We start from the raw sequence: 19,379 nt of genomic DNA on the forward strand, positions 1-19,379 counted from the left end.
CTGATACATTGTAACACTTGCGGTTATAATGATAAGCTCTCAGCGACTATAGGAGCGATCGGTGCCTATATTCACTGTATTGCAGGGGGGAGCTTAGCAAACACATGTGCGCCTTTTCATGACAGCCTAAAGTCGACTTAAAATCCATAACATGCTCACAGCTTCACTAGGAGCAATGATCATGCTTTAGTCCCCAACTACAAGGTGGTTTATAAATATACCTTGGTAAAGATGTTAAACTACAGGATGCCCTCTACAGAGACTACTAGAATCTCATCAAGACTGTGGAATGGCCAATTCCACAGGCAGTCTTAAAAAAAAAAAAAAAAAAAAAAAAAAAGTCAAAGGAAAAATCCTCTACAGGTTATTGCTAGGCAAAATGTTTGGGTAAAATAAAGACCTTATGTGGGCTACTACTTTGCTAGTCACACATACCCTTGATTCCCACTAATTAAGGTCCCTGAAAACGATCACTGAAGCATGGTTACATATTTGGTAAGGTTCAATAAAGACACCATTCCATCCAGTTCAACCTGAGTGAGTGTCTACAATTGTCCCTATCCCTGTACATTGCACACCCACATCAGTCCCTACCCTCAAGGAGCCCACAATCCAAGGTCCCCATTCATATACTAGGACCAATTTTGGACAGAAGCCAATTAACCTACCAGCATGTCTTTGGGGTGTAGGAGGAATCCTGAGTACCCGGAGGAAACCCTTGCAGGCACAGGGAGAACATGCAAACTCCAGGCATGTAGTGTCGTGGTTGAGATTCGAACCAACGACCCTTTTTACGGCTAGGTAAGAGTGGCAACCACGATACCACCCAATGGTTATTGTATTTCAATAGATTTCACATCCTGTAGAACATGCACAGAAAAATCAAGACATAGAATACAATATTATTTTGTAGCTTCCTATCCACAGCTAGGTTATTTAGGACAGGACATACCTGGCAGGATCTTGAATATTCCAGGAGTCTCCATTTCCACAGACAAGTCAAAGTGCGAGCAGTCACTTAATGACACAACCTCATTATCACCATTGAGGATGCCAAATATCCTGAGAGGCATCTCCAGCCTGTTTCCTATACGAGCTTCAACCGGACAAGGAGTGAATTCCATGCCAGTGGGTTCAATGACAAACACCTAAAATTTAAAATATATGTCTTAAGATGAGAAAGACGAGAGTTGCTATTGTTGAAAGCACCTGGTACCTTGCTCTCAAACAGATACTTTTGCATTAAGTTTAAAGTGACTAATTTCCTTTCACAGTACTGCCCTGCCACTCTCTCCATCTCAGCTACCACCAAATAACCCAGTATAACCTTAGTGTTGGTAGATGGTGGAGCTTGCACACAGAATGAACAATGTCTTCCCCTCAGTCATGCGACATTAACCAGGCATGGCAAGTGGTTGTTCAGGCACATGGGACCTCATACCCAGAAGAATCAGGCATTTTGTGATAGCTTCAACAGAGGGAGAAGCAGTGGGGGCGTGATCCAAAGGAGTGAATTAGTAGTCAGAAAAAAGGCTATAAAGAGATTCTGGCACATTTCTCTGAATGAGCAAAGTAAGAGTCTCTAAAGTCACGGACTCAGAACAAGGATACAGATGGGTCTAACATTAACTAGGGCACGCTCTCCCATATCCGTGATTCAAAGTAATAAAGTAAGTGGCAGCCAGCAATTGTTAGAAGGCAGCTAGCATTGGCACTTTATGTTAAGTTTTCCTCTAGCTGGCTTAGACGGCAGTAAAATCATGCCACATTAGTTTTATTATATACATTCAAAAGGAAGGCTTTTATATTAGCAGTTATGTTTGCATACTGAGAACAGTACCTAAAGTGCCATCTGTGTTTTGGTGGAAGAAGCAAATAATCACATAAAAACTGATAACTGCTACCGAGTCTCTCAAGAACAGTGAATGGTCTTGAGTTGTCTAGCGGTCTACTAAGCTCAAACCATGTGTTGTAATTTAAATGAAACCCAAGAAGACCGCACTCAAATATGTTTTTGCACTTAAACCCTATTACTATTGTAACCCTCATAGCAAAAATGACACAGATCAATGCTACTGTACAGGTGGTCATACACAGAAAGGTCAGACAGTTAGGCCATATTTACATTTTTTTTTTTACATTTTTTCACACGGCACACATAGAGAGGACCATTTCAATGGGCTTCCCTACAAGCAACAAAACACATCAAAATAGCTCATGGAGACTATTGCTGCGTTCTGGTTTGCACGTTTTTTTAATGTGACAAAACGCATTTTAAAAAAGGTGCCATCAACAATCAACGGTACCGCAAGACCAATGTATTTCAAGTGTTATGGGAACATGTAGATCTGAATGAAACCTTAAAGACAAAATTCCAGGAAAAATTGTCTAAATACAATGGATACATATTCTTAAATCTTGGCGTGCTTTGGGTATTTTCTACACATCTGTGTAGTGTTGAGTTTAACTTTAAATATTCCTCTGTGTAGGAGCTTCCTGTAATAAAGACTGGTCACTTGTATCCACCAACTTCCTGTAGTTTTCTGCAGGCAGCCTGTAGTGGGTGGGCCTGCTGGGTTCCTCCCATAGCTCTGCTCTCTGCACAGGCTAGATAGATGCAGCACAACAATAAGATCACTGCTGCATTATTGAGGTAATAACTGGGTTTCCAAATGCATTTGGTGCACACAAAGCGGACTTATATTTAGGAAGATATTTGAATAAAATATTTTAAAGACTGGGAGTTCAGTTTTAACAGATTTGGCCATAAAAATGTTTATCCAGAATATGTATGCATTGTTTGCGTACATGAAAAAATGTGCATACTACCACATATACATGCAGATATAGTTATTGCACAACAGGATATTATTTCTGAACAATATCTAAGTGGACTGTACGATCCATACACACACACATATACCTGTAAAGAAAATAGAATTAGCTGAAACCAGATGTAATGCAAGATGTGACTCACCTTCATCTCTCCAAAATGTAAAGAATTTTGCACATCACTAGCCCGTATAACACTAACACCAATGTCATCTGCAGTTGTCATTAACCCTTTGACAGTCACAGTAGCCACAGCATTATTTGAGGAGGACCAGGTAAAATTTCCACTTCCACCTTGTACCTTGAAAGCATAAATTACAGGTGTATTCAGTTATAAATTAGTTTTAACAGATACAATGAAATGGTTTAATTTACCAAATTAACCAATGACTTTCCAAACAGACCCTTTTCTGTAAAAACATATTTGCACATGTATTTGCAATATAAAGCTTATAAAATCAGAGGCATTTTATTGTCTTGACTTTATAAAACACAGTCCACATAATCTAACTAAAATGTATCTTTATCACAATTTAAAAAAAATTGCTGAAACCGGTTTACTGAAGAGCACTTATTACCTGTATTATGTACTGATAAGCGCCTGGCTTAGGCTGCCAGGGAAAAGTAAGAATTTTTGGTGAAAGTGTAATTGGAGTATAGATTTCCACCTCTTGCTGGTTCCTCACAGGATTTGCCAGAACGTGAACACCCCCATCCTGCAATAATAAAAAAAGGTATAAGGTTATGCTCTAATCAAACACCTTCTGTTGTACCCAAAACAGGATAGTTGTGTATGATTTTTATCCAAGTACTGCAAACCTACTTAAATTAGCCTTAATGCTGCCCAAGAAAATTACTCACTTGACATAGTAAACCAGGATTTAACGGTCAGTGTCTGAATAGGACTATGCTTTTTTCACAATCTTGTTATTTTAAAGCTGAACTCCGGGCAGGTATAAAAAGACGCATATGAATGCTGCTCTGTACCCATTACTGTCAATTAAAGTATTTGTTGCAAGCTGTATAAATAACTGCATCTTACTCATCAGTATCTCCTGCAGCCTCTATATAGCTCAGCTTGATTGGGAGAGGGAGAAGCAGGACAAGGAGCGAAGCAGCTGTGCTGCAGAGCTCACAACATGCTGATAGGAATAGAGAAAGAGTGATGAGCAGATCAGGTGTTGCACCCTGCCAGAAAGGATGGTGCTGTATTGCAGAGCCATTTAAATCTCAGGACTGGATGAACACAAAATGTATATTCTTTGGCAGGTGAAACCCAGTTTTTTTTTTTCTACAGTTTGCCTAGGTTAGCTTTAAATGATTGGACTACTGATTGAAAAAGAAATGTCATGCATAAACAAGAAAACATAAAAAAAATAAAAAAAATAAATAAAATAAAAATAAAAAACCGAGCCCAACGATCACAGTAGATAAATAGAAAACAACTTTAACACAGATGTAAGTCTCAAATATCTTTAAAAACAGTGCTTGACACCTTGAAGATTCCTTCTACACATCTCAACTTACACATGTGGTGGCAATGTCCCTTTAATTGCCCACACTAACCGTTACCTTTTATTTTAGGAAATACATGACAGGGGAAGAATGTATTAAGACTGATACCCTTTATGCATTGTTGTTCACTTATCCTAGTTTGATCTCTCATTGCATCTTGGCGGAGTTCATATAGTCTAGTCTCCAATAGTTTATTAATCTGGTGAACAACAAATAATCTGGAACTCAATATGGCTAATATATGTAAAAATCATACAAAACTGGAAGACCTTAATTTCTTGAAAGAAGCATAATTTGTGATTTCTTAATTTGATTATCATAAACAGACTTAAGCCCCATACACACCATTAGATTTTTGTCTTAAGATTTACCAAAACCATATAATATGAGGTCAAACCATAAGAGTTTCAATTTGTATGCAATCAGGCAGGCCCTTGCACTACATGGTTTTGGTAAATCTGAAGACAAAAATCTGCAGAAAATCTAATAGTGTGTATGGGGCTTTAGGTAGTGTTTTCAGTGTTCCCCTTTTGTATTTTTTCTGGGATCTTTTCACTCTTCCTTCCACGTTTAGTTAATGCCCGTGTCTATTTGCCAAATATGAAAGTGTATAATAAGTTTTTCCAAGCAGAGTAGAAAATAAAAGAATACCATTTCAGAGAGTATCACATAAGTGTGCATTTCATTAGGAATATGGTCAATAAAGCACATGAAATTATATAAAAAAAAAAAAAAAAAAAAAAAAACTTTAAACAATTCTAGGGGAGATTACTTTTGGCAGACCGCTGGCGTTTTTATAATTGTGTTAACACATATCATTGTTCTCTGATATTCCCTTTCAAATACAAACAGTAGCACAGACACCTAGTCACACTTACTTCATCTACCATACATGTCAAAGCTGCGTCAATTATCGTCTGACCACTTTTCAAGGCCTTCACATGATGGTACGACCCATTCAGCGAGCTTTCCAGAATCTCAAAGTATTCCTTTGGTACGTTTGCTTCAATACGTATATTCTGAAATTAAATATATTTTCTAAAAGACCATGAACATTATCAACAAAAACATGTGAAGCTGTAAATCAGATTGTTAGCCACTAATCACTTGCAAATATATAAGGCCTCCTTTTTTTCTTATTTTCCTTAGTAGTACAATAAAAGGGAAATAAAAATCCAGAAGTCCATGATTTAAGAAATGGATCAGATTTAGGATGGGTTACAACAGCTATATGTACCCTTTCTTTACACACACAAAAAAATAAAATCAAAAATGATTGCAAATATAATGTATAAAATAAATCACAAACAAATTGAGAATACATGCGGTAAAATAGGATTTTTATACTCCTTGTAGAGAATCCTTTTCAAGGCGTGCATTGAGGGACAAAGGAAATCTTAGAGCTTTGCGTTTACAGTGCATCTGGAAAGTATTCACATAGTTTCACTTTTTTCACATTGTTATGTTACAGCCTTAATCCAAAATGGATTAAATTCTACAAACAATACCCCATAAACATGAAAGTCATTTGTTTGAAATCTTTAAAAATGTATTAGGCCGGTTCACAGTTGTGCGATGCGAGAACCCTGCGAATCAACTGCGGGTTCCCGCATCGCACCTGACACGCACAGCAGTTCACACTGCCATATGCAAACTGCTGGGGAGTGTCATTATATGTTAATGACCCCCCATTTCAGCTCGCATATCGCACTGCGAACTGACAGTTCGGACATGAATAGGATCGCATGTGTGTGAACACACATGCGATCCGAATCTGGATCCAAACAGAAAAAAGGGTCCTGTATGCGCTTGAACCGAATGCAGTGCGAGATTAGCCATACTATCTGTATGGCTGATATCGCACCGCACAGGTAATGTAAACAGCGGTGCGCTGCGAATTACATGCGATGTCTGGCACTGCACAAGTGTGAACCTAAAAAATAAAAGATCACATTTACATAGGTATTCCCATTCCCTTTGCCATGACACTCAAAATTGAGCTCAGGTGCATCCTGTTTCCACTGATAATCCCTGAGATGTTTCTACAACTTGGGAGTCCATCTGTGGTAAATTCAGTTGACTGGACATGATTTGGAAAGGCACACACCTGTCTATATGAGGTCCCACAGTTAACAGTGCATGTCAGAGCACAAACCATGCCATGAAGTCCAAGGAATTGTCTTTAGTCCTCTAAGACAGGATTGTATCGAGGCACAGATCTGGGGAAGCGTACAACATTTCTGCAACATTGAGGGTTCCAATGAGCACAGTGACCATCATCCATAAATGGAAGAAGTTTGGAACCAAGTTTGGGGGGGGGGGGAGGCTGTAGGGGAGGGAGGTGAAGAAGAACCCGATGGTTACTCTGACAGAGTGCCATTGTTTCTCTGTGGAGAGAGAACCTTCCAGAAGAACAACCATATCTACAGCAATCCACTAATCAGGCCAGTATGGTAGATTGGCCAGACGGAAGCAACTCCTCAGTAAAAAGGCACATGGCAGCCTGCCTGCAGTTTGCCAAAAGGCACCTGAAGGCCTCTCAGACCATGAAACAAAATTCTCTGGTCTGATAAAACAAAGATTGAACTCTTTTGCCTGAATGGCAAGAGTCATTTCTGGAGGAAACCAGGCATTGCTCATCACCTGGCCAATACCACCCCTACAGTGAAGCACGGTGGTGGCATCATGTTGAGGGGATGTTTTTCAATAGTAGGAACTGGGAGAATAATCAGGATCGAGGCAAAGATCAATGCAGCAATGTACAGAGACATCCTTGATGAAAACCTGCTCCAGAGCGCTCTGGACATCAGACTGGTGCAAAGGTTCATCTTCCAACAAGACAAAGACCCTAAGCACACAGCAAAGATAACAAAGGAGTGGCTAAGGGATAAATATGTGAATGTCCTTGAGTGGCCTAGCCAGAGCCCCGACTTGAACCCGAACATCTCTGGAGAGATCTGAAAATGGCTGTGCACCAATGCTCAGGATTCCCGATCCAACCTGATGGAGCGAGAGAGGTCCTGCAAAGAAGAATGTGAGAAACTGCCCAAAAATAGGTGCATCAAGCTTGTAGCATCATACTCAAATAGACTTGAGGTTGTAATTGGTGCCAACGTGCTTTAACAATGTATTAAGCAAAGGCTGTGAATACTTATGTGCAAGAGAAAAAAAAAAGGCCAAAAATCTATGAGAGCAGATGACGAGAAAGGTGTTAAAGTCATGATACGGAGTGCATGAGCATAAACAAGGTGGGACCTTGAATGGACTGCAAGAAAAAGATTTTATGAGTGCACAAATCCTTTAAACTTACTCATCCATTGAGAAACGGGTCTTAAACCTGTCTTAGTATGCTGTAGAAAATGCATCCAACACTAGCAATAAATCGATGATGGCAGTGGGAGGAGTGATCATAGGCTGGCCTACAGTTTGTTTGCTAGTGTCCAGTCCTAGGCTTGCCTGTAAATTCCATATGTTGAACAGAACACATGCAACGTAGTCAGAGACCCTGGGTTATAGGCTTGTACCTTCAGGTGACTGGACGCTGTCAAAGCTTTCGAGGACATGCCCCCCGGAAGTCAGAAAACAGGGTCATGTTGATTGTTTAAACGCTCTAATCCAATTAGCTGCAGTTTGACAAACTGAATGAGGCGAGACCAGCAAGAGTAACTTAAGTGTCTTAAACTTTCTATCTACAAAATCAATGAAAGAAAGAACAGCTTCAATAGGTACAGTAAGATATTAAAGACTGAGATGGCAGGATCAACCAGAGGGATAGACCACTACTTTGCAAAATTTTTTCCACTGGATAAAGTTCAAAGATTTTGGGGGGGAGCAAGAATTCTGTCTGGGGTGAACAAAAACAAGGAACGTTTTAAAAGATTTTCCAGGTCTCTGTGTACCCAAAGGGGCATGGCAAGACAAGGAGAGTCAGGCTGCACAATAACAAGGCTCTTTTAGAAGGCTCCAATGAGCCTTTCCATGTCAACAAGCATGTTGCTTGAAACTCCCTCTTCAATTTAGCCTGGGGCAGAAAAATGTCTTAATTTTCTTCCAATACTGCTCCAATGCCCTCATCATTCCCTTGCGATTCATACTTGTAAGGCTGGGTTCACATTGCAGCGGTTTATGAGAACGAATGTGATTCGCACCGCACTGCAGTGCAAATCACATCCGATCTCTGTGCGATTCGAGTTCAGCCATTCGCCGCACCCGCCGCACCCGCCGCAAATTCGCACGGGACCCTTTTTTTGGCCCGCAGCAGAATCGGATCGCATGGGTGTTCACACCATGCGATCCGAGTTTGCAGATCGCACTGCGATATGCGAACTGATCTGGGGGTGTCAGTAACATTTCACTGACACTCCCAGCAGTTCGCATAGGGCAGTGTGAACTGCCGCCGGGAGGCATGCGATGCGGGAACCCGCCGCGGATTCGCGGCGTTTCCGCATCGCTCCAGTGTGAACCCAGCCTAATAAGCGATCATTTTTCTGATCGCCGTGTTAGTGTCACAGGTGACGCTAGTTAGGCAGGTAGGTATTTAGGTTCGCCGCAGCTTTTTATAGCGCCAGGGACCCCCATATACTACCGCATAAAGCCCCCTGATTGCCCCCTAGTTAACCCTTTCACCAGTGATCACCATATAACTGTTACAGGTGACGCTGGTTGGTTAGTTATTTTTTTATAGTTTCAGGGCACCCGCCATTTATTACCTAATAAAGGTTTAACCCCCTGATCACCCGGCGGGTGTCATTTGTGACTAATAACTATTAGGGCAGTTAGGGTTAGCCCCCTTTAGTTCTAAGGTACCCCCCTAACCCCCCCAATAAAGGTTTAACCCCGTGATCACCCCCCGTCGCCAGTGTCACTAAGGCTGGGTTCACATTGCAGCGGTTTATGAGAACGGATGTGATTCGCACCGCACTGCAGTGCAAATCACATCCGATCTCTGTGCGATTCGAGTTCAGCTATACAGATAGTATGGCTGAATTCGTGCCGCACCCGCCGTAAACTCGCACGGGACCCTTTTTTTGGTCCGCAGCAGAATCGGATCGCATGGGTGTTCACACCATGCGATCCAAGTTTGCAGATCGCACTGCGATATGCGAACTGATCTGGGGGTGTCATTAACATTTCACTGACACTCCCAGCAGTTCGCATAGGGCAGTGTGAACTGCCGCCGGGAGGCATGCGATGCGGGAACCCGCCGCGCATTCGTGGCGTTCCCGCATCGCTCCAGTGTGAACCCAGCCTAATAAGCGATCGTTTTTCTGATCGCTGTATTAGTGTCACAGGTGACGCTAGTTAGGCAGGTAGGTATTTAGGTTCGCCGCAGCTTTTTATAGCGCCAGGGACCCCCATATACTACCGCATAAAGCCCCCTGATTGCCCCCTAGTTAACCCTTTCACCAGTGATCACCATATAACTGTTACAGGTGACGCTGGTTCGTTAGTTATTTTTTTATAGTTTCAGGGCACCCGCCATTTATTACCTAGTCTCACTAGTGTACCCCTAAATTTAGGGGTGTCTACTTTCCAAAATGGGGTCATTTGGGGGGGGTTTGTGCCATCTTGGCATTTTATGGCCTTCAAAACTGTAACGCCCTTAGAAAGCCTGAAGGCGGTGCTTGGTTTTCGGGGCCCCGTACGCGGCTAGGCTCCCAAAAAGTCCCACATATGTGGTATCCCCGTACTCAGGAGAAGCAGCAGAATTTATTTTGGGGTGTCATTTCACATATGCCCATGGCATGCGTGAGCAATATATCATTTAGTGACAACTTTGTGAAAAAAAAAAAAAAAAAAAAAAAAGTTTGTAATTTTCCCGCAACTTGTGGCAAAATATAAAATATTCCATGGACTCAACATGCCTCTCAGCAAATAGCTTGGGGTGTCTACTTTCTAAAATGGGGTCATTTGTGGGGGTTTTGTGCCATCTTGGCATTTTATAGCCTTCAAAACTGTAATAGGTAGTGAGAAGTGAACTCAAAAATTTACGCCCTTAGAAAGCCTGAAGGCGGTGCTTGGTTTTCGGGGCCCCGTACGCGGCTAGGCTCCCAAAAAGTCCCACATATGTGGTATCCCCGTACTCAGGAGAAGCAGCAGAATTTATTTTGGGGTGTCATTTCACATATGCCCATGGCATGCATGAGCAATATATCATTTAGTGACAACTTTGTGAAAAAAAAAAAAAAAAAAAAAAAAGTTTGTAATTTTCCCGCAACTTGTGGCAAAATATAAAATATTCCATGGACTCAACATGCCTCTCAGCAAATAGCTTGGGGTGTCTACTTTCTAAAATGGGGTCATTTGTGGGGGTTTTGTGCCATCTTGGCATTTTATGGCCTTCAAAACTGTAATAGGTAGTGAGGCGTGAAATCAAAAATTTACGCCCTTAGAAAGCCTGAAGGCGGTGCTTGGTTTTCGGGGCCCCGTACGCGGCTAGGCTCCCAAAAAGTCCCACATATGTGGTATCCCCGTACTCAGGAGAAGCAGCAGAATTTATTTTGGGGTGTCATTTCACATACGCCCATAGCATGTGTGAGCAATATATCATTTAGTGACAACTTTGTGTAAAAAAAAAAAAAAATTTTTTTTTTTGTCATTATTCAATCGCTTGAGGCAAAAAAATAAAATATTCAATGGGCTCAACATGCCTCTTATCAATTTCCTTAGGGTGTCTACTTTCCAAAATGGGGTCATTTGGGGGGGTTTTGTACTGCCCTGCCATTTTAGCACCTCAAGAAATGAGATAGGCAGTCGTAAACTAAAAGCTGCGTAAATTCCAGAAAACGTACCTTAGTTTGTAGATGTGACAACTTTTGCGCAAACCAATAAATATACAATTATTGACTTTTTTTTTTACCAAAGACATGTGGCTGAATACATTTTGGCCTAAATGTATGACTAAAATTGAGTTTATTGGATTTTTCTAATAACAAAAAGTAGAAAATATCATTTTTTTTCAAAATTTGCGGTCTTTTTACGTTTATATCGCAAAAAATAAAAATCGCAGAGGCAATCAAATACCATCAAAAGAAAGCTCTATTTGTGGGAAGAAAAGGACGCAAATTTTGTTTGGGTACAACATTGCATGACCGCGCAATTACCAGTTAAAGCAGCGCAGTGCCAAAGTGTAAAAAGACCTCTGGTCATTTACCAGCAAAATGGTCCGGTCTGAAAGTGGTTAAGCTGGCTCCTGCTCCAGTAAAAGGGGCACGTTGTCTGAGACTTTTCGCCTGTGACATTGCAATGGCTCCCTTTCGCCCAGATGTAGACCATCCTGTAGTGATGCCTCATTGAAAAGTGTTGGTAAAACATGCAATTTGTGGTGTGATGTCACACCTTGGGTCATCCACTGGTTTTAAGTGCCAAATTTGAAATATTTACAGCATAGTGAACATAAATATCGCCTTGGTCTAACAGTAACATTCAAAAGCATAATTACGGGGGTCTTCGGGGGACTGTGCTCCCTACAGAGGGACAATGGCCCTGCAAATGTAAAGCATCTAGCTATTGGCTACACGCATGCTGGATCCAGTGCTGAATATTACATGCTGTCCCCACTGTGTGAGGTCCAGGAACAGCTTCCCAAGGTTGTGCTGATCCGAACGCACTACTTCTATTTGTGGCGGGGAAGTGGGGATTTGGAGAACTCGAAGATAAAATAAAGAAAAATCAAAATGGCCGAGGGTGATTTTTCTGTGAACAGTTTCATAACCTTAGACCATTAGCAGTAAACTTGGAACTCGTGGAGAGGGGTAGATCTATAGGGGAGGTGCCCGTGGGAAAGTCCTTGAAAGGTTTACTATTGTCCAATCACGTGAAGGTACAAGCCTTTAACCCGTAAGCTATATTAACCTTGTTAGCTATACTGTACGTAAGATACACCCTTTTTTAATGTATACTCACATCAGATAAATAGACCTTGTTGCTGGATTTGTCATATACATCAATAGTTATTTCATAGTATCTTCCGGTTTCAAGCACCCATTGATCTCCAGGGTATACAGTAAATCCTGAAACATTTAAGTAAATATACCAAAAGTTAACAAGCCTTTTCAAAGCTGTCCAGGTAAACAAGTAGGAAGCACTAACAAAAATTGGAACATTTGATTTATATGGACAATTAAATAATGTTTCAAGATACGTTATTTGACTGGCCACAGTACAATATCCACAGATATACCACAGTTCCCATAATTTCCATTAAAGTTGTTATAAAGCCTAAACATTTTTTACCTTAATGCATTCCTTGCATTAAAGCGGAGGTCCACCCTAAAGTGGACCTTCCGCTCATCGGAACCCTCCCTCCCTCCGGCGCCACAATTGGCACCTTTCAGGGGGGTGCAGATTACCTGTACAGTACAGGTATCTGCACCCACTTCCGGGATAGCTCTCTGCGGAAAGGGGCGTAGATTACTCCCCTTTCCGCAAGTGCCCGCCCCTTTCCACAAGTGCCCCGCTGCCTGCTGGGAAACACACAGATCCCAGAGGCAGCGGGGACCGTCCTTATTGCGCAGCGCGACTCGCGCAGTAGGGAACCGGGAAATTAAGCCGAAAGGCTCCATTTCCTGATTCCCATACCCAAGATGGCGGCGGCAGCACCCGAGAGACGATCTAGAGATCGGCTTCGGGTGCCGACATCGCGGGCGCGCTGGACAGGTAAGTGTCACTATTTTAAAAGTCAGCAGCTGCAGTATTTGTAGCTGCTGGCTTTTAAAAAAAAAAAAAAAAAAAAAAAAAAACGCGGACTCCCGCTTTAAGGTAAAAAAATGTTTAGGCATCAGTAGTCCCACACTTTTACTTCGATCTAGGGCTGTGCCATCTGCAGCTCTTCTCTCCGCTCACTTCCTGGTCTCTTGCGCTTTGCCAAGGCAGCTGGAGCCATTGGCTCCCACTGCTGTCAATCAGTCAGTGACAAGAGAGCAGAGGTGCAGGGCTGATTCCTGCTGTCTATGTCACTAGAAGCAAACAGAGGCACAAGTGCCCCCAAGGAAAGCAGCTATGGAGCAACTCTGTGGAGGAAAGAAGCCAGGAGCACCAGCAGGGGACCCGAAAAGAGGCATTACAGGGCCACGCTATGCAATTCCATTTCACAGAGCAGTCAAGTATAAAGTTGTTTATTATTTCACAGTACCACACCTTACCGTTTTATAAAAAGTAGTTGATTCTATTATACTAAATAACATAATAATAATTATTTTTAAACAAAGAATTAAAAGATGAACATGCAATGGCAACACCAAAAGCGTGCTCTGGTGCCGGCTTTATGATTATGTGGAAAGATGTTCATACCAATTAAAAGACATGTGTAGGCCTGCAGCAGAACTATGATGCTTATTGTATTTCTTTTTCAGCTCTGGATAACGTACACACAGACCCGAGGAGGGAATACATTTTTTAAAGTCATCCAAAAATGGGAGTACCACTGCATTTAGGGCAACCTCGCCCCTGGGCCTGATCAATACCCCAAGCTTCAAACAATTCCTCCAGATCAGTGGTCTCCAAACTGCGGCTTAAGGGACAGATGTGGCCCTTTGCTTGTCTTTATCTGGCCCTTGGGACACCATTTCTCCCACTGATATGAGGCACTATTCTTCCCACTGACAGCAATGATGAGGAACTATTCCTCCACCAACACCAAAGCTGGCGTATTCTAAGATTCTATATTCCATTTTCTACTCCCACGGGTCTCAGTTCAGACCCCCTAAGGCCTAAAAGGACAATAAACTGGTGCTTTGTTTAGAAACAAAGAAAAGAAAAATATTGCGCTAAAAATTAGGAGGATGAAAAAACGATTAATAAAAAAGCAACAGCAAATAGTGCGATAACACAAAAGACAAAAATAAAATGTAAAAAGCTGCGCTAAACAAAGTCTCAATGAATGAGTCCACAGAAGCCGACATAAAAACAAGGAAATTGATTCAAAAATCACTGGAAAACTTGATATCACCGCAATGCACACACAAGACAAGTGCCCGACCACTGTAGCTGTAGATTCGGCTTACCAGAGGACAAGCATAAAAGGAGATTGGCTATAGCCCAGCCTAGGCTAGGCCTTTAGCTTGCAGGTGGCCACAGTGAAAACGATAGACCAAATGAGTTCAGCTGGATGATCGCTCCCTCTATCCAGCTAGAATGTCCATTTGCACTCAAATGGATGCCCAGGAAAAAAAGAAAAAAAGTAGCCATAGCGTAATACAGTCTAGAATTCAGTTTATTAAAACAAGATATTGCACTTACATTTAGGAAGGAATAATATTGTGTAAAAATGCCGGCCAGATGTTGTCAATGGGGAATGGGCAGCGTAGTGACTCACCACCTTAAATACTAAACCAGGCCTCATTCTGAGTCACGTGTACACGGATCAGGGGACGCCATATTAAGTATGGGCAGTTACACCTTACTAGACAGGGAAGGGATACATTCATCCACAAAGCCCCGCTTAGACTCATGCAAACATTGAAAACCATGAAAAGGTAAAAATAAACCATACAAGATGGTTAACATATAAAAAATTTAAAAGCGATACCCAACTAAATGTAAACCGAAAAAAAAAACGGCCAATAGATTTAGGATGGTCAATCGATATCAGTCCAGTATAATAGACACCATTCGTTTAAAGACAAAGCTACAGCATTAATTCCCCTCATTGAATACAATTTGGGGCTATAAAGTGAATCCATTATTGAAATCTAAAGTGACACAAAATAGCGATGCTTATAAACATTAACCCTTTCATGACTAAGCCTATTTTTGGAATTTGGTGTTTACAAGTTAAAATCCATATTTTCTACTAGAAAATTACTTGGAACCCCCAAACATTATATATATTTTTTTAACAGAGACTCTAGAGAATAAAACGGCGATTGTTGCAATATTTTATGTCACACGGTATTTGCGCAGCGGTGTTTTAAATGCAACTTTTTGGGAAAAGGTACACTTTCATGAATTTAAAAAAAAACAAAAAACAGTAAAATTATCCCATTTTTTTTGCATAATGTGAAAGATAATGTTACGCCGAGTAAATAGATACCAAATATGTCACACTTTATAATTGCACGCACTTGTGGATTGACGACAAAGTACGGTACCTAAAAATCTCAATAGGCGACGCTTTAAACATTTTTTACGGTTACCAGGTTAGCGTTACAGAGGAGGTCTAGTGCTAGAATTATTGCTCTCGCTCTGACGATCGCGGCGATACCTCACATGTGTGATTTGAACACCGTTTACATACGCGGGCGCGACTTCCGTATGCGTTTTCTTTGCTTTGCGAGCTCGCGGGGACGGCGGGCTCTTTAAAAAAATTTTTTTTATTTTTTTATTTATTTTAAAATTACTAAATTGTTTAAAATAAAAAAAAAAATTTTTGATCACTTTTATTGCTGTCACAAGGAATGTAAACATCCCTTGTGACAGTAATAGGTGGTGACAGGTACTCTTTATGGAGGGATCGGGGGTCTAAAAGACCCCCCACCCCTCTTTTACACTTCAGTGTATTCAGATCGCCGAAAACGGCGATTCTGAATACCGGATATTTTTTTAAAACCGGCGCCATTGGCAGCCGAGTAAACGGGAAGTGACGTCATGACGTCGCTTCCGTGTTTACTATGAGGAGACTGGAACGAAGCCGATTACGGCTTCGTTCCAGTTCCTCCCCAGCGGCCGGAGGCATCACAGCAAGAATCGGTGCTCCCGATCGAGCGGGAGCACCGGTAACAGCGGCGGGAGGTGGCGGGAGGGGGGGACGTCCCCTCCCGCTCCTCCGGCATAACAGCCGAGCGGCTTTTAGCCGCATCGATTGTTATGGCTGGAAAGCCAATCGCCCGCTGTAAAAAACGGTACCGGGATGATGCCTGCAGGTGCGGGCATCATCCCGGTATACCCCCCGGAAGCCGAGTACGCAGATCTGCGTACGCTCGGCGGGAAGGGGTTAAGTGTAATAAGGATAAGTGATGTGAAATAAATAAAATTAATTAAAATAAATAGTATAAACTATATGTAAATTAATAAGTGATATAAATTATATAGATTAGATAAACCATGTGAGTGATTTAAAAGTGAAAATTATGTGATAGGGCAAAATACATATTAGATAAATTATCAATAGTATGTGGATAGATTATATATATATCCCCATTGATGGAATTACCTTATGTCCCTACAAGAATTTTATTAAATATAGACAAATAGTATAAAATATTGAATTTTTTTTAAAAGTAACGAATATTAAAAAATAAATAAAAAACAATCGAAGGAAAAGGCCCTTTATCTATGCCCTGTACTGGTGTCTCAGAACAAGTTTACATATAAACCCATTAGGAGCAAATTTACCCATAGGCCCATTTGGAACAAATTTACATATAGACTCATCAAGAATCATGGATAAAAGAGTTTACATCGGTATCGATATTTAACCCATAAGGTGCATAGGTTTTTAATCTATGGATCCAGGTCTCTAATTTAGATATCTCTCTCTATAGTGAACTCCCCCTCCAATGGGGGGTTAAACCTATCGATACCTAAAAATGCTTTGGAGGGGTACAAGTAAATAATGCTTAGACACTGAGTGGTTTTTAAACCCGATCTTAATATTAGCGATATGTTGGTTGAGGCGAACTTGAAGGGGCCGTTTGGTTCGGCCCACATATTGCAGGCTACAAGGGCACTGCAACATATACACAACCCCCTCTGTGGCAAAGGTGAAAAATGGCTTTATGGCATGTAATTCCTGTGTGCTAGTAGAGGTAAAGGTTGTGGTCCATCTATGAGGACATGCACTTAACGAACAGACCCTACAACGTCTGCATTGGTAGAACCCAGTTGGTTAAAAAAAACTGGGTTTTACAGTTAGTTGGTTCAGAACATTTGGGGCTATACGATTTCTCAAAGAGGGTGCTCCTTTAAAATCAACCCAAGGTTTCTCCGACAGCACCCCATTGAGCCACCGCATCACTTTTGACAACATGTCAATGTTTATAGACTAATTGCTTAACACTGTTGTGCTGCAAAGAGTACGTAGTCACAAAAGGGACTCCAAAAGAAAGCCTCATTAGCACGTGGTACTCTCTCAATAAGTAGTTTGTCCCTATTAACATTTTTGATGGCATGTTAAGTCTTGCACAGGGATTCTTTGGAATATCCCTTTTCTAGAAACCTGCCAGTAAGTACCTCCGCATGCGCTAGAAAATCAGTCTGGTTGGAACAGTTCTTTTTGAATCTTAGATATTGGCTCTTTGGAACAGATTCCAACCAGGGACGATGACGACAACTGTCCACGGGTATAAATTAATTTATATCAGTAACCACCCTATCTCCACTAATAGAAATTTTAAGATCTAAAAAATTCAGTTTGACTCATCTCATAGTTCAACAATATGCCTCTCTGGTTCACATTAAGGGAAGACATACAATTTTGTAAGGCAAGATGTTCACCATCCCATAGGAGGAGGATATCATCTATGTACCTAGCCCACAAAACCACCTGAGGTGCATCATGGGCATAAAAATTACAACCTCCTCTGTCGCCATAAAAAGGTTCACCAGACTGGGGGCATATTTAGCCCCCATAGCAACTCCCATATCCTGTCTATAAAAATGATTGTCAAACCAAAAATGATTGTGGGAGGCAGCGTACTCCAACAGATCCATCAAAAACACCACCTGATTCTGTGAAAGTCTAGAATCCCCATCTAGAAAGCTCTTTACTGCCACTTAGTGTCAAAGCATTATTTACTTGTACATGAAAAGTACCCCCACAAATTTTTTTTTTTTTTTTTTTTTAGGTATTGATAGGTTTACCCCCCATTGGAGGAGTTCACTAGTGAGAGATCTAAATTAGAGATGATCTGGATCCATAAATTAAAAACCTATGCACCTTATGGGTAAAAATATATCGATACTGATGTAAATGCTTTTATCGATAATTCTTGATGAGTCTATAGGTAAATTTCCTCCTAATGGGCCTATGGGTAAATTTGCTCTTAATGGGTTTACATGTTCTGAGACACCAGTACAGGGTATAGATAAAAGGGCATTTTCCTGCCCTTTTATATTTATGTTAATTTCTTTTTAATAATGTTTTCAATATTTTATGCTATTAGTCTATATTTAAATTATAATCAGTATATTATTTTATTAGAGATTTAATATTTTTCCACATATTATTGATTATTTAATTTATTTAATATGTATTTTGCCCTATCACATCATTTTCACTTTTAAATCACTCACATGGTTTATCTAATATATAGAACTTATTATTTTATATCACTTATTAATTTGCATATAGTTTATACTATTAATTTATTAATTCATTTTATTTATTTCACATCACTTCTTATCCTTATTACACTTGATGTTTATCAGCATCACTATTTTGTGTCACTTTATATTTCAATAATGCATAATGGATTCACTTTATAGTCTCTCATTGTATTCGATGAGGGGAATTAATGCTGTAGCTATGTCTTTAAACTAATGGTCTCCATTAAAATGGCGCGATATCGGTTGACCATATTAAATCTTTAGGCCGATCTGTTTTCAGTTTACATTTAGTTAGGCATCACTTTTTTATTTTGTTTATATGTCAGCCATCTTGTATGGTTTATTTATTTTTACATTTCATGGTTTCCAATGTTTGCATAAGTATAAGCGGGGCGTTTGGATAAATGTATGCCTTACCATTTTTAGTATTTAGACCCCTTTCACTCTGTGCCGCCCATAGCGTTGGCGGTAAAACGCAGTTACCGTCGTATTTGTGGTGCATTTCAGATGCTAGCGGGGCACTTTTAGCCCTCAGGCTTTCACACTGGAGACAATGGAGTAGCTGTTTGAGGGCGGAATGCAGGCACTATTTTTAACGCTCTAGCGCCTGCAAAACACCCTCGGTGTGAAAGGGGTCTTAAGGTGGTGAGTCACTAAGCTGCCTATCGACAACATCTGCTGATGACGAAACGCGTCTGGAGGAAGGCACGTAGTGCCGTCACCAGGAGATTGGAGGACGGGCTCCGTTTTGTTTGTGCCGGCCGGTA

The 19,379-nt window shown here is 40.9% G+C and overlaps 1 protein-coding gene across 1 annotated transcript in view; it reads right to left on the bottom strand.

Annotated features, from left to right (window-relative positions):
- NUP210 (nucleoporin 210) overlaps nucleotides 1–19,379 on the bottom strand; it is a 353,934-nt gene that overhangs the window by 238,784 nt on the left and 95,771 nt on the right. Inside the window, exons 9-13 of the mRNA XM_077452181.1 lie at nucleotides 12,253–12,359; nucleotides 5,226–5,366; nucleotides 3,411–3,548; nucleotides 2,978–3,133; nucleotides 953–1,148 (exon numbers count right to left, since the gene is read on the bottom strand). Of these exons, the coding sequence (XP_077308307.1) occupies nucleotides 953–1,148; nucleotides 2,978–3,133; nucleotides 3,411–3,548; nucleotides 5,226–5,366; nucleotides 12,253–12,359 (738 nt within the window). The remainder of the gene's footprint in view (nucleotides 1–952; nucleotides 1,149–2,977; nucleotides 3,134–3,410; nucleotides 3,549–5,225; nucleotides 5,367–12,252; nucleotides 12,360–19,379) is intronic.

Source organism: Lithobates pipiens, unplaced genomic scaffold, assembly GCF_037356315.1.
Source record: "Lithobates pipiens isolate NorthernLeopardFrog02 unplaced genomic scaffold, aLitPip1_a1.2 Scaffold_23, whole genome shotgun sequence".
Lineage (NCBI taxonomy): Eukaryota > Metazoa > Chordata > Amphibia > Anura > Ranidae > Lithobates > Lithobates pipiens.